General features: G+C 43.6%; 1 protein-coding gene across 1 annotated transcript in view; it reads right to left on the bottom strand.

The window, feature by feature from the left end:
• The window catches only part of PITPNB (phosphatidylinositol transfer protein beta), an 81527-nt gene that overhangs the window by 46600 nt on the left and 20245 nt on the right, over nt 1–14682 (bottom strand). Inside the window, exons 3-7 of the mRNA XM_069081379.1 lie at nt 11718–11863; nt 5634–5725; nt 4197–4204; nt 3606–3680; nt 812–895 (exon numbers count right to left, since the gene is read on the bottom strand). Coding sequence (XP_068937480.1) covers nt 812–895; nt 3606–3680; nt 4197–4204; nt 5634–5725; nt 11718–11863 — 405 coding nt within the window. The remainder of the gene's footprint in view (nt 1–811; nt 896–3605; nt 3681–4196; nt 4205–5633; nt 5726–11717; nt 11864–14682) is intronic.

Below are 14682 nucleotides of genomic sequence, written 5' to 3'. Positions count from 1 at the left end.
TAATATTTTCTAACACACTAAAAGCATTGGGCCCACAAAAGGTACAACTTCCTACATGAAAGGAGGATCCAGAGAAGGAAGGGCGATCTGAGGATGTCTCCACTAGGATATTCTATGCTTAAAGAATAGATGAGTAAAAGTTCTGGGTCAATTAATTCTTGATGCTTTAATCCCACTTTAAAGGCGTTAAGAAACTCTGAAGCAGGGGCAGCTATGTGGTACAGTGGATAGAGGCACCAGTCCTGGAGTCAGAAGTCAGTTCGAATCTGACCTCAGACCCCTGAAACTTACCAGCTATGTGACTCTGGGCAAATCACTTAACCACAACTGCCTAGCAAAACAAATAAATAAAAAAGGGAAATTGAAGCAAATCCTTCTGTAAGGCAAATAACTGCTCCTTCCCTAATCAGTTTTTATGTTCAGATTTTTAGAATACTGCACTTTTAAAAAGGAGATTCTGGGGTGGCTAGGTGGCGCAGTGAATAGAGCACTGGCCCTGGAGTCAGGAGGACCTGAGTTCAAATCCGGCCTCTGACACTTAACACAAAAACTAGCCGTATGACCTTGGGCAAATCACTTAACCCCAATTGCCCTCCAAAAAAAAAAAAGTGAGATTCCATTGAGGCCCTACCAGGAGTTGGAGGAAGTGAACCTGGGCAAACACGGGTGCACACATGCACTTTCTGGCTGTGAATCTAGGCCCAAGTGGGGCGGGGGGGCCCCACATACCAGATGCCAAAGACCCTTAGGTAACATTACCTAGCTGCAGTAAGGTGGTCATTAAAAATACGCCCCTCCCCCCATTACTTACCGCAGGTTCTACTTGACTTCGATCTGCAATATCGATATGGACAATTTCAACCGTCTTCCATGTGTTAGGATCTAAATTATGTACCTGCAGAAGAAGAAAGGAGTAAGACCCACGATGATCCATACGAAGCAAAATGATCTCAAGCACCAAGTTCTCTTTTTCTCCATTCTCCATTTCATGGGCAATGAAAATCCCAAATTATCATTTCACTCATTAAGCTGCTGGTTTTGAAACTTGCAGCCCGGGAAGCCCTCCTTCATTCTGTCTTTACATCCCAAAATGGCGAAGGCCACAGAAATGAAATCAGGTCACCACCAAGACACATACTTCAAAGTGACTCTTAGTGATCCTTTACAGAATTTCAAGGATGTACAAAATATAATCTTAAAACCAGTGGCTCTGACTAACCTTTAAAGCAGAGAAAGAAAACTATTTAAATATACTTCACAGAAAACGAGCGTCCTGCCCTTCAGGGGGGTAGGGCACCGCCCAGGGCAGTAACACACAGACTCTAAGACATGGTCACGGTACTAGCTTTGCTGACCCGCTTTAAAGGAAAAAAACAAAGTACTGTTATAATGGATGGGGAAGAGGACATATTTAAAAATGAATTTTATAAAAACAAAAATACCAATACAAATTTTTTAAAAGGCAAACTTCAAAAACAAGTACCATTCACACTAATTTAATCAGCAAAATTTCTTTTATACTGCAGAAATCTGCAACAGAGAAATTTAAGTCCACAGTCCAGTTCGAGGGAACCAACTGGAGCCAAATATAACTTCTCAACTCCAGGCTAAACAGAAGTGAAGGGTAGAGAGGGGCTCTGTACCGGGGCCAGGAGGCCCCATTCAAATCTCACCTCTTCCACACACTGGCTGTGGTTACAGGAGGATGTGCAAGTCACTTAAACTGGGTGGCTAAGTAACATTTCTAGAAAGCTTTTTGAACTTAAATTTCTACATAAATGCTAGCTATTAATTCTTAATAATGATAATAACAGCACCAAAAACTGCAGAACAGGTACCAAGCTGCAGAAACTAGGGAGTTCCTTCTCCCAATGAAATGGGGAGGGGGAGGGAGGTTTATAAATAACACAGCTTCTTGGGATTTTCAGTTCTGAGAATGCCCTGCCATTGGTAACATCCTCCACAGGCCATTGGGAAACTGCTCCTTTTAATGTGCTGCCATTTTGGTACAAGATAGGAACCTGAACCATCGTGAATTTACATTCAGGTGAATCTCAACACTCCTGTGAAAGCATCCACAAAGAAGCCGGCACAAAGGAACAAAAAGAAACTAACAGAAGATAAGTTTGGAGACAGCAGGGACAGGGGTTACTGGTGGGTTTGGGAGTCAGGCCACCTGGATCAAATCACTGCTACTATAATCACTTACAAGCCCTTGGACAAGTCACTTAACTCTTACTTTCTGTCCCCATAGAAGATGGGTTAAGTGAGTTTTGAGGTCCCTTCCAGCTTTAAATCTACGCTTCAATGAAACCAGAGGCTTCATTTAAAGTCAGTTAGTAAAGATGCTTTTCAAAATAAATCCTAAACTTCTCAAGCTGGCAGGAGACCTGAGTCACCTGGTCTAATCTGAGACAAGGGACATACATCTCACATGACAGCCCTTCTAGGCCCTAAGTTTCCCATACCTTCAGTCCAATGCTTTTGTTCCACCCTCCCCAGCCCATTTAATGAGACTCTACTAAAAAGTTCTACTACAGAATGGGGTCCCCAAGAAAAGGCCTATGGCAGCAGACTCAGAATGCCCTATGTCAGCAGGGTGCTTTCATTAAAAGGTGAGGCAGAAGCTTTTCGCCAGGGAGCAGAAGGAGCCCCACCTCTACCTAGTAATCCCATTACATCATCCAACCACGGTCACTCATCCATGGCCATCTGCATAAACGGTACATCTGCATCTGCTGATCACAAACACAGAGTTCTCTCAGAAACTCTTATCAATCTCTAACAAAAAGTCCATTACTAAACTTCTTTTATGACTAAATGATTTTCTTTGGGTTTGCCATGATCAGCTCAGAGGATAAGGAGGGCCGCCTTTCCTATGACAGCAGCTGGTACAGTCTGGGGACTGGGTGATGGAGGGAAGAAGCCTGTCCTGGGACCTCTGCCGCCTCCTCTCCCATTAGGCCCTTTGGCCACATGACCAAATATTAGTGCCTCCTCAGAGACAGAACAAAGGGGAAGATGGAGGTAAATACTGCTTGCTGCTCACTTGCATCCTTGGTTCTTAGACAAGATGAAATTTAGGGCTGGATGTTACCCCTAATCATGAGAGACCTGGTGGAATGAGTGCTGGACTTGGTACTGGGCTGTCCTAAGGAACACACTTGGAAAGCTTTCAGTGCAGTGGACGTGTGAGGGACTCTGATGAGCAGCAATGGTCTATACCTCAGGTCCAATCCCCAAGTCTACCCATTGCTGAAAGCGAACCGAGCCCCACTAAGGGCACTTCATGCTAGTCACATCAGGGGTTTGCCACCTCTGCTAACCACAAAGCACACTGTAAACTTCTCTCACCCTGGCCACACAAAGACCCGATTCCAAGGCAGGGCCTAGAGGTAGTAGGAGTTCCATCTGACAGGTGAGAAAAACAAGGTTCAGAAAGGACATGCTTTGCCAGGACAGAGAAGAGAGGCAGAACCAAAGCCCAGGCCATCCAGCCTCCCAGATCACTCACCGATTCCCACTCCCCCACCCCGCCCCCTGCCATAGTAAATAATCCCTGGGGTGGCATTACTGCTTGACCGAAGAAAACAGCTGAGACTTACATTTTCTATTGTTCCCAAGTCTGGTTTGTGCCAGGTTTCAATTTTTATGAAGAAGTCGTCTTTCATATATTCGTTCTGTGAAAAATACATCAAAAGGACATTCATTGATTTCACCACTTTATTGGTGTTTCCATCTTGTTTTGTTTCATTTCAAAAAATTCTGTCAACCTAAGCCTTCCTGAGCATAGGCAGGGACAGCCTCTGGACAGACCCAAGCCTCTGCCCCGAGCCTGCAAACTTGTCTCATTAGTGCCCAGCCCCAAGTAAGCAAGAAGGACTTCCTTTTGGATGGCCAGCTTCCTACACCACACAGCGGGAGCTGCTTTCCAGCCCTTCAGTCCCCATTTTTCCTGAGGCACATGCAAGGGCAGCACATCCAGGGCCAGGGACGAGAGAGGGGGCTGAAGGCATGGTTGGGAAAAGCCCAGCACCACCAGAAGGTGAGGGTAGGGTAGGATAGCCATGCAGCAGGAGAAGCCATGCAGCTGTAGGCAGTAACAAGCAGAGGACAGCAATGGGTGGACAGCAACGGCACAGGGATTAAGCTTTAGAAATCAAAGGAACATAACACAGAATAAACTGTTTACTCACCGTCACAACTGAGGCACAATGGATCGGCGGGCAAGGAAAGGGGAGAAATTTCAGAATGTATTAATCTGAATAAAAAAACAACCCAACCTAATGATTCAATATCACAAACATCTTCCTAGCTGCACCTACAGAACATTTATTAGCTGACGTCTGCAGGACACTGCTTCCTATACAAGTACTGAAATTCAGTACTCTAAAATAGTTTAATTTTTGAAATGTGCAAACACATAAGCAAATAAAAATTCAATTCATAAAGATAACTGCAAAAGGATTAACCTGAAAACCTAAGTCCTTATATGAGCTAATGCACAGTGAAGTGCGCAGAGCCAGAACAGCATACACAGTAATAGCAATATTGTATGAATATTGGCTGGGAATGACTTAGCTATCTACTCTCAGCAAAACAATAATCCCAAACAATTCCAAAGGACTCATGATGAAAAGTGCGCTCTGCCTTCAGAGACAGAAGTGATACTGTCTGAATACAGAGCAAAGCAGACTTTTTAAACTTTTTTTTTCTTGGTCTGTGTTTTCCTTTGCAACGTGGCTAATAATGGAAATACGTTCTGCAGAACTGCACATGTATAATCTATATCAAGTTGCTTGCCTTCTCAAGAAGGGGAGAAGGGAAGGAGGGAGGAAAAGAATTTAGAACTCAAAAGTTTAAAAAACAAATGTTAAAAATTGTTTTTACATGTACTTGGAAAAAATAAAATATTTTCATTTGGAAGAAAAAAAAAAAAAAGAAAACGCAAGTCTTATTTAAAGGAGTTGTTCCAAAACATATGGGTGTGAAAATCTGACATTTCCCCAGCATGTTACTTTACCTGACCAAAGTAACAAGAAATGAGAGAATAAAACGCCCCACTGTCTCTAGTCTTGTTTCTGCAGGGGGTCTGGTTTTTAGCTCCCCCTTGGCATTGTCAGTCTCTACAGCTGCATTAGGATATGAACAAAGCCCTGTACCTGGCATCTGATCCTTCAGGCAGCTCAGTTAATTCTTAGCAATAACAGTGAACCTACAAGGAGCAGCTTCCATCACCTTGAGTGCCCAACATTCCATGGCTTTAGAACAGCAGTTCTCAAAGTCCCCGAGGCCCTTTCCAAGGGCTCTGGTGAGATACCGTCTATTTTCATCGTAACAGAGACATTGACATTTCTAACATGGTAGTAATGCTAAGCGTCGAAAGGTCTAGCCCAACATAAACAAAAGTCTGAGGGGAGGTCCCCAAGAATTTTTAAAAGGGGTTTGAGAACCACTGCTTTAAAGCCTAAGGTGTCCCCAGCAGGCTGATCTCACTGTGGCTCATGGGTCAATCAGTGGGACGGAGTGAACAGGAGCCATCTGAAGAGTGGCTTCTGGCTGCTGGGAGTAAAGCTATTCACCAGGGTCACAGAAAACAGGGAGAAGAAGCAGCTGACAGGGTCCGTGCTTACTTGTTCTACAGTAGGGATATGCATTCCAGGCTTTCTCATGAAATACCAAAGAGCCCTCAGGAGCAATCATCCTGACAAACCCAGGAACTTTACTGTGAAGAATAAAATAATGAACACAATTTTAGACACTCCATTGACTGCTCATTAGAATCTTTAATCAAAAATAATCATAATAATGTATACAACTAGGTGTTATAGGACCTCTTTTTAATACTAAAGCAATCATATAAAAAATAGGAAAGCAAATATGAAAATAAATGACATTATCATTAAAAGCACAATGAACAGGAAGAGTTCATCTAAACAGAAGCACTTCTGGTTTTAAGGCCAACCAGCCAAAGCTTGATCTCATCTTCACTCAAGGGCCAAGGAAGGCGACTCAACTGGTAAAATTAATTGTATTAACTCCATCCCTTGCTCCAATCACCACTTCTTAATGGAGAGGCATCTCAGAGTAACAAAGTTGGAATATAAGTATTTCTCCAAGTTTATGAAAGTGAACAAAAGTGCTTCTGAGATAGTTTTAAGAATTCAGACAACATATGAAATGATAAAAGTGCAGATATCACTAAAATAAGTGTCTAGATCATTCTTGGGTCCTTCTAGGGTCAAAAGGTCACTTAATCACCACCTGGGACATTCAAATACTGAAAATACAGCCAGGGTTAGGGGCAATGAGGGCCCAAGAGAGGCACTGTGGGGCAGGGAGGAAGAGAGAATCACAGCTGCACATGAATAGGGAGAGAAGCAGCCATGCTGACATCTAGACCACCAGCCAGAATGACACTGTCATTGGAAGCTTCTGTCTTGACTCTCTTCCATCTACCCCAACCTCAGAGGTGTCCTAAAAACATCCAGAGCCTACATTAAAGCAGGTGAAGATAAAGAATAACCTTAGAAATACAGAAAGGAAGAACAGTAAGAGAAAAGGGGGAAAAAGATGAGAGAAAACGGCTTCGTCCTGGGCCAGTGGCTGTAGCTAACAACATTTCTCTCTTTGTCTTAGGGAGAGACATGAACAAGATTGGTCAAGAGGATCTGTAACAAGGCCGTTGAGATGATAAAACTTGGGAACAGCTGAGGCATCAATGAGTCTTTCTCTTTGGATTAAGGGGCACCTTCGCTGGTGGTGAGGGAGCCAGAAAGGTAAACGCAGAAAGCTCTAGCTGAGAAGAGAGAGGAGTGGGGAAGGGACATCAGGTCCAGCCCAGCTCACCGAAGCAAGGCACTGAGTGCTACAGTGTGGGCCATGGGCTCTATCTCTAGCCAAGCTGAGCATGGTGGATGCACATCAGAGGAGCCCAGTGATGGCAGGAAGCAGAAATCCTTGGGGGACTCCTGCCTTTATTCCTCCTCTTTAGCCCATGGCCTGTTAGCATAATCAAAGCTAGTTTAAGGGGCCTTTATCTTCCAAGCAAAAGAAGGCAATGGCTCAAGCTTGGCCCACACTACACATGGCAGAATTAAAAAATGAAACCACAAAGACAAACATGTTTACCAGTGTCTTTCAATCAGGCTTTCCTTAAATGGACAAAACCGACAAAGGCTAAACGCTGCCAGGATTTCTATCCCTTCCAAGTTCATGGGAGGGTCAGAGAAGGGATAAAAGACTTCAGGGAATGGAGGCTGGGGTAATTACTAATGTCAGAGAAGACAGCACTGAACAACCACAAGAAAAGACCCCAGGAAATGTGGGAAGATTCACGGATCAGCAATGAGGGGCTGCAAGGAGGGCCCATCCCAGGAAAATGAGGCTCAGAGGCAAAGAGACTGGCCTAAGCCACACAGGTCGGAGGGGCAGGCCAGGGACTGCAGGCCACACCACACTGCCTTCCAACTTAAACATTCTAGGCCAAAAATGAAAACCAGAGCTCCTCAAAACACAGGGGGAGAAGTCATCAGAAGTTAGCTTAAATCCACAGATGACAGTTTTTTTCACCCACAAAATACAATAAATAGCACAGTCCAATTTTTCAGGGGGTCAACCCAAGAAAAAATTTACAACATGCCAATCTGCATAATCATTATTAGGCGGACTCCTAAGATAATCATATGGAATTTTCAGGTTCCTGTCTAAAAATTACCACATCATTTTACAAATCTATGAAAGGCTGCTGTCCCAAACAAAGCAAAGCAGATGGCAGTCAAGAGACACCAGAAAGAACATGGTCAATCAGCATGACTGAATGTTCATCCAGGGCAGCTAGGTGGCTCAGTGTAGAGGAGGCTGGGGTTGGAATAAGGATGATCTCAGTTCAAAGCCAACCTCAGATACTTACTACCATGTGACCTGGGCAAGTCACTTAACCTGTTTGCCTCAGTTTCCTCAACTGTAAAATGGGAATCCTGGAGAAGGAAATGTCGAACCACTCTGGTATCTTAGCAAGAAAATCCCCATAAAAATAGGGTCAGGAAAAGTCAGATATTTACAACTTAACAACAAAATTCATCTTAATGACAAAGGACAATTCCTTCCCAAACATTTTCTCCCAACATCAAATTTATTGCATCAAGGCAAAATCTTTTGAGATAGCCTTGCTACCTCTGGCTTCTTATTTATCTCAAGGCCAAATGTCAGTGTTTTTCCCAAGCAATTTCAAGTACACAGCAAGAGGAAAAAATTGGAGCAAATTAAATCAACTTCAAATTTCTCCATAAAGTAGAGGATGTTCATTTTTAGGGTTGGTTAGCTCCACTAGTCAGGGAATGTCACTGACAATGCCAAGGTCACAGATCCATTCCCTGGAGGGGCCATGTTTGGGTGAGAGACAGCTGCATAATGGGGAGGGTGTGGAATCTGGAAGAGTTGGGCTCAAGCTTCACCTCACAAACTTCGTTGCTTTTCAACCCTAGGTAAATCACTGCACCTTTTCACCTCTCAGTGTTTCCATCAATAAAATGAGGAAGTTGAACTCCTGTGGCTTCTAAACAATTACTCAATCAACAAGCTTTTCTTGAGTGCCTACTGTGTGCCAGGCCCTCTGCTGGGGCCCTAGAGACAGAAGAACAACGCACTGAATGTGATATTCGAAGGTTCCTTCCAGCTCAAGCTCTACCCCATGGCCTTCATAGATGCCCAACTAGAGGGCCCACTGCTGCTCCTGCATCTCTGAAACAGTTTAATTTTAACTCTTCATTTCTGCATGTCAAACTCAACAACCCAAAGGGAGCAGGAGGGAAGAAGGATTTTTCATGTTCTGGGGCCACTAAATAATGACAGTGACCAACTTAAACCTTCAGATAAAGTGCAGGGAAATCTTCTCCTGTCCTACTCAAGCCCACATCCCCTAACCCATCCCAAAAGGCTCTTCCCAGCCCACAAATAGAGCCAATTGGCAGGTACTCATTATGGGCATGGATGTGCTTATTTCAAGGTGAAGGTTTCTAAAATTCCTCTGTGTGAAGGGGGAAAGAGTGATGGGCTGAAAGCAGCCCTTACACAGTCTCTGCCCTTGTCCAGGGGGTCACTTGAATCTCGGTCTCTTCCTCTGTAAAATAAGGGAATCTGCTAGACTCTCGATCGAACACCGCCCCGCCCCCCATCCAGGCCAACCAAGGTAATCAAGACTGTAGCAACCAGCCATCATTTCATTCTGGTTATAAGAGCAGGGGGATCATCAGAACCTTAAATTGCAAAGAAAGGCCACTTTACTCTAAAGTCTGAAGTTGTGGGAAAGCATAAGATTTGATGTTCAGCAGTCCATGTACAGGTCTTAGGATCCAGAGTTGAAAAACCACTGCAATAATCACTACCTGCCATCTCCCATGTCATTACTTAACAAGCAAGAGTAGCCTGACTGTAATCTCACTTAGGGGGAGTTGATGAGATCTGCCATCAAAACTACAAGTAAATGCCCATATTTACTCTGAACAATCATTCCCTGAGAAGAATGTCCTTTAGCTGGGCATCTAGAGAATCTTCATTTCAACCAACAACTGAACCTTTTAATCTGACCTGTTAACTAGGAGAAGAATCAAGTCCTATAAGCATCAATGCCTTTTCCTGTTTCTATCCTGTTATGGCTGTACCTGTCAGAAGCCCAGGAAAGAAGCAGGGGAAAGAAGGAAAAATGGGGAAAAGGCAGAGGTAATCCTTGGACTAGACTACATGCCCCATCCATGTGGGTCTTTCATTATATAAACCAGAAAAGCATTTTCACTGTTTTACTCTATCCAAAGTATCTTGAAAGGAGAAAAACTGTAGGGTGTTCAAGAAAAGTTCACAGAGATGATGAAAAAGGGGCTAGTTTACAAGTTCAGTGGCTAACTGCATAATCTGGCTCATTAAAGGAGATGTGAAAAACAAAGTAAGAAGAAACAAGCATAAAGAACATAACTAGGCCAAAAAAAAAAGAGAAAATGTTAAATTGCATTTGATAAAGACATTATTGATACCAATGAACCTCTGATTAGATGAGCCCTCTCTGGAGTACTAGATAAAACAAGAGGGTCAGGAAGAAAATCATGGGGGCGGCCAGGTGGCTCAGCGAGTAAGAGCACCGGCCCCAGAGTCAGGATGACCTGGGATCGAATCTGGGCTCAGACACTTACCACCCACCCAGAAACACCTGGCCGTGTAACCTCGAGCAAGTTACTTAACCCTGATTGCTTTAAAAAAGAAGAAGAAGAAGAAGAGAATCATGGATTCCAGAGGACGCCAGGGAGCCATGAGCTAGTTAGAGTACCCCTTGATTCCAGCATTCTTTTTTTTTTTTTTTTTGCTTTTTGGAGGGGGGAAGGTAGTACAACTGGGGTTAAGTGACTTACCCAAGATCACACAGCTAGTAAGAGTTAAGTGTCTATGGCCAGATTTGAACTCAGGTCCTCCTGACTCCAGGGCCGGTGCTCTATTCACTAAGCCACCTAGCCGCCCCAGATTCCATCACTCTCAATGCCAAAGAAAATGACTTATTATCAGGATTTTTTTTGCCTTCTAGAAAATCATGCTGATTTTTTTCCTTTTTATTAGAATCATTTAGCTACTAGTCACATTCAAAACATTGTTTTTGCAATTTGTTAACCAAAGAACAGGCCCAAGTGACATGCCATATATCAAGATCACCAGTAACATAATGGGTAGAACTCAATTCATGAACATTACATGAGGCTGTTCAGTAAATGATTCACAAAATATTAACAAATAAAAGTAAATTTATGTTTTTCATGACTAACACAAATACACAGAGACCCAAATTATTCGTTAATTACCTGTGACATGTGTATAACCAGGACAGATCTTAATTTGTATACTCATTAATTTTATTATAACTTCTGATTTATATTCTTTAAAAAGAAACTTTCCCCCAAACAAGTAGCAATATCCATTACAGGAGAAAAAGATTTTTCTCAAGATCTGTTCTACTTCAATTGTACTCCTACCATAAACAGCCACAATTACTTTTAGCACCACACAGGCTAACATATATATCTTTTTTCTTTTTTTTTTAAGGAATGTCTACTATGTATGAAGACAAGTTATACAGTGGAAAGTGAATAGGCCTGAGAGTCAGGAAATGTGGCCCTGGGCCCAGCCCAGCCATAGCCATCCATGGCTTCTCTCACTAACAAACAAGAGAGGCTGGAAGTACTGCCCAGCAGGCAACGTCCATGACTATAAGCCTTCTATCCTTTGGTAGGTCCTGATGGGCAATTCTTCTTAGGGAAAAAAAAGGCCTAATAAACAGGCCTGGGACCCCAAAATCTGGAGAGATGTCAAGTCTCACAGCCCCTTCAAAGTTTCACATGCACGAGCTCTACTGCCTGGCTAATACCCACAGCCCAGTGCACCAGAGACCTTCTCTGAGGTCTTGTCATATGCCCAGAAGCTCCTGCAGCACATGGGCCCTTAATCTTGCTCTATGCCTGGCCACCTTCTGTTCTGATCACACACTTACTATTTGGAATTCTCCGATAAACCATGCAAGACAAGGCAGGAGAAACAAGAGGGAGGGGCCAGCCCTGCACTGCTGAAATTGGAGGAAATCTTCCAATGGAAGGAAGAGCCACAAGTCTGCCCATGCCCAAGGAGTCAGCTAAAAAGGCTCAGTATTCCAGAGAGCTCCTGAGAACTCAGTCCATGCTTACCTCTTTAAGTGGTAAATCTTGTGTGTATACTGCCCCTTCTCTCCATCCTTCTCATAAGGCTCATTCGTTAACACTTCAATGCCTTCTCCACCTCCTGTTTCATTTTTACTGGCTTCAGCCACAGAGTAAAGTTGTCCAACCTGGTACTGAAATGTCAAAAACAAAGAATTTCCCTCTGAAATATACTTGTTCATGAACAAAATCCTTCATGTATTTTTAGATACTAACACACACGCACACCCATAAAAAGGGGTAGGCACTAATTCTGTGATTTCAATGTAGGTACCCACAGACCGATACATAAGGATCCCATGGGCCACACATGGACTAAGTTTTTTAAAATTTTTTTCATGTTCTATGTTTTATTTTACTTTTTTAAAACCAATGCTCAGTTACCCCTTCTCCTGGTCTGGGCAGCAGCTGTATGTCTGATACCTCTGGCAGAGGAAATGCCCAGACAAGGCAACTTCAGATCAGCCCCATCCCTTCTTTACAACCTTCCTAAAATGTGAAGAGTCCTCACTTTCAGGGCCTAGGGGGTCACAGGGCCAGCATGTGGGCTCATCTGGCCTTGAACATAATTCTTCCTAACTCAGAGACCAGTTTTATATCAAGCAAGGCATGCTGCCTCTTCAGAAAACTACTCATTGAATAATCATTTATAAATAAAAAGCTCATAAATAAAATTTTATATTAATTATATTATATTAATACTTTATAAAAGTTTCTAAATAACAAAAAGAAAAGAGGCCTAAAAAGAAGCCAAACTAAAAAGCGTCCTGAGATGACAACCCTCCCTCACCCCCCCCCCCAGGGCAGGTGCTCTGGCATAGCCATTTTTCCTTTGGGGCCTGGGGTTAGGATAGACAGGGAAAATAAAAAATGATTGAGTTTGTAAAAACAAGAAGCATCACCTTGTGAAAAAAAAGAGGATTACAGCCTGGTTTTTATTAGTAACTTAACATGCTAATATCAAAGCGACCAATGTGGGGCCTGGGCAGGAAGTGTCTGGGCTCATTTCACAGGGCTGGCCTAAGGAAGGCAAGCTTTCAGAAATCAAAAAGCACAGCTAGGCCCAGAAGAATACAAGCTACCCAAATACACTATCACAATCTAACTGAGCTTACATGACAGGAGCTAATTTAACTTAAGAAACACTCACTAAGCACCTATATTGTATACCAGGCCCCTGAGAACTGAGACAAAAGTCAAACGATCCCTCCTTCAGAGAGACATGTCCATATGGGAAAGACCAAACATTTCTCAAAAAGCACCAACGAGATCTCTGAAAGAAACTTCAGATTTCAGAGGATCTGGATTTCTTCCCCCAAGTTAGAAAGCTACTCCTTCAAATGTAGTCAAAGACAACAAATGCCAAAAGCCCTGTGTCTTTGTTACCGCCTGTTTCATACATTGTAGACATAGTAAACCCTAAAAAAAGCCAAAACTATAGGTAAAGGAAACCTTGGTCAGGGACACAGCAGGAATACAATTTCTACACAGAACAGCTGAGACAACTCTCCCAAAAGAGACCACTGGGTGAAGCAGTAAAGAGACCCAGCCTCAGTGAGGGCCCAAAGTCCTGCCTCTGCCCATCTGGCTCACAGGGGACTTTGCCTCTTTAGCACAGGATCCAGATCGCTGGAGGGGGGAGTTTCTTTCCTCGTGGGAAGTTGTGCACACTGGTGAAGTCATAGGTCTTGTCAGAAATAAAGAGAAAGACAAAGTAACCTAACCCAAGATCTCCTGTGGCCCCAAGGCCTTTCTTCTTCCTGTTCACATGTCTATCCATACCTTTGACAAAGGTGCACTATTATGACATGGAGGAAATCTGGCTGAGCAGCAGCGAACAACATGCAAAGGACAGAGGTTCAAAGAACCATAATCTTTACATATAAAGGGAAAAGGGTTAACAGGGTTACCAAAAATGCTCAAGCTCTTTGGTGACATTAATGGCCTGAGAAATGGGCTGCTGCAGGGAGGGGATACTCATCAAGTGCTGGGAAAACCTTAAAGCATCATATAAATGCAACCCTCTGCTCTTACCATCCTTCCACTGGGCAAGCCCTCACAGCTTATGTGCTGGCGCTGAGCTGGACGAAAGGTACAGAGAGGCCGGACAGAAAGCCCTCGTTCTCAGAAAGCTTTCATTTGGGGCTAGTCTTTTGGAGAAGAATCCATGTACAGAAAAATACAAAACCCAGACAAAGTTACACAAGGACCTCCTGTCAGGGTGGCCCTGGAGCTGAGCCTGGAAGGAAATACGGGGTGAAGGAGTGAGGGCGCTCTAGGCAGGAGGCAACCTTCACAAAGGGCCAGATGAGGAGGTGGAACATCACACAGCAACTGGAAGAGTAACAAGGCTCTTTTGGTCAGAACCAGTGGAACCTGGAAGGGAGGCCTGGAGCCAGAGAGGAAAAGCCACTGAAGCATTCTGCCCAAGAAAGGGCCTTTCTCAGGCTCACACTTTCAGGATCCCAATTTGGCAGCTGATAACCAAAGACAGACTGAAGAGAGCAAAGGCCAAAGGTAAGGAGAACAATTAGGAAGTTACTCCCATAGGCCAGCAAAGAGAGGATGAAGCCCTGAACAAGGGGGGATGGTTCTGGGAGCTGACACAAGCAAAGGCTGAGCACTAAACTATTAAAAGTTAATTTTAACCATATTAGATGGACAACTTGCTCAAATAAATCACACCTCTCACCTTATAAAATCAAATAGAATAAAAATGTAACCTATACGAAGATCAATTGCAGAATAACACTCTCAGGGGGCTCCTGGAGCTGCTAGAATTTTCTTTCTTATCTTTCTACTTTCTGATGACCTGTTGTTAGTCGTTCTGGCTCCTGCTGCCAATAGCCACTTCTTACTGTCAATAAGACTGTTGCTAACACAGACCCTCCCTCTCCCTCCTCCCAATCTGCAGCTTCTCCACTCTGGGGTCAGAACCAAAAGGCAGATACAG

Source organism: Petaurus breviceps, unplaced genomic scaffold, assembly GCF_028583685.1.
Source record: "Petaurus breviceps papuanus isolate PSGF00001 unplaced genomic scaffold, PetGlider_PUasm1.0 99, whole genome shotgun sequence".
NCBI classification, from domain to species: Eukaryota; Metazoa; Chordata; class Mammalia; order Diprotodontia; family Petauridae; genus Petaurus; species Petaurus breviceps.
The sequence above is the reverse complement of the archived record's forward strand: the minus strand, read 5'-3'. Positions and strand labels throughout refer to the sequence as shown.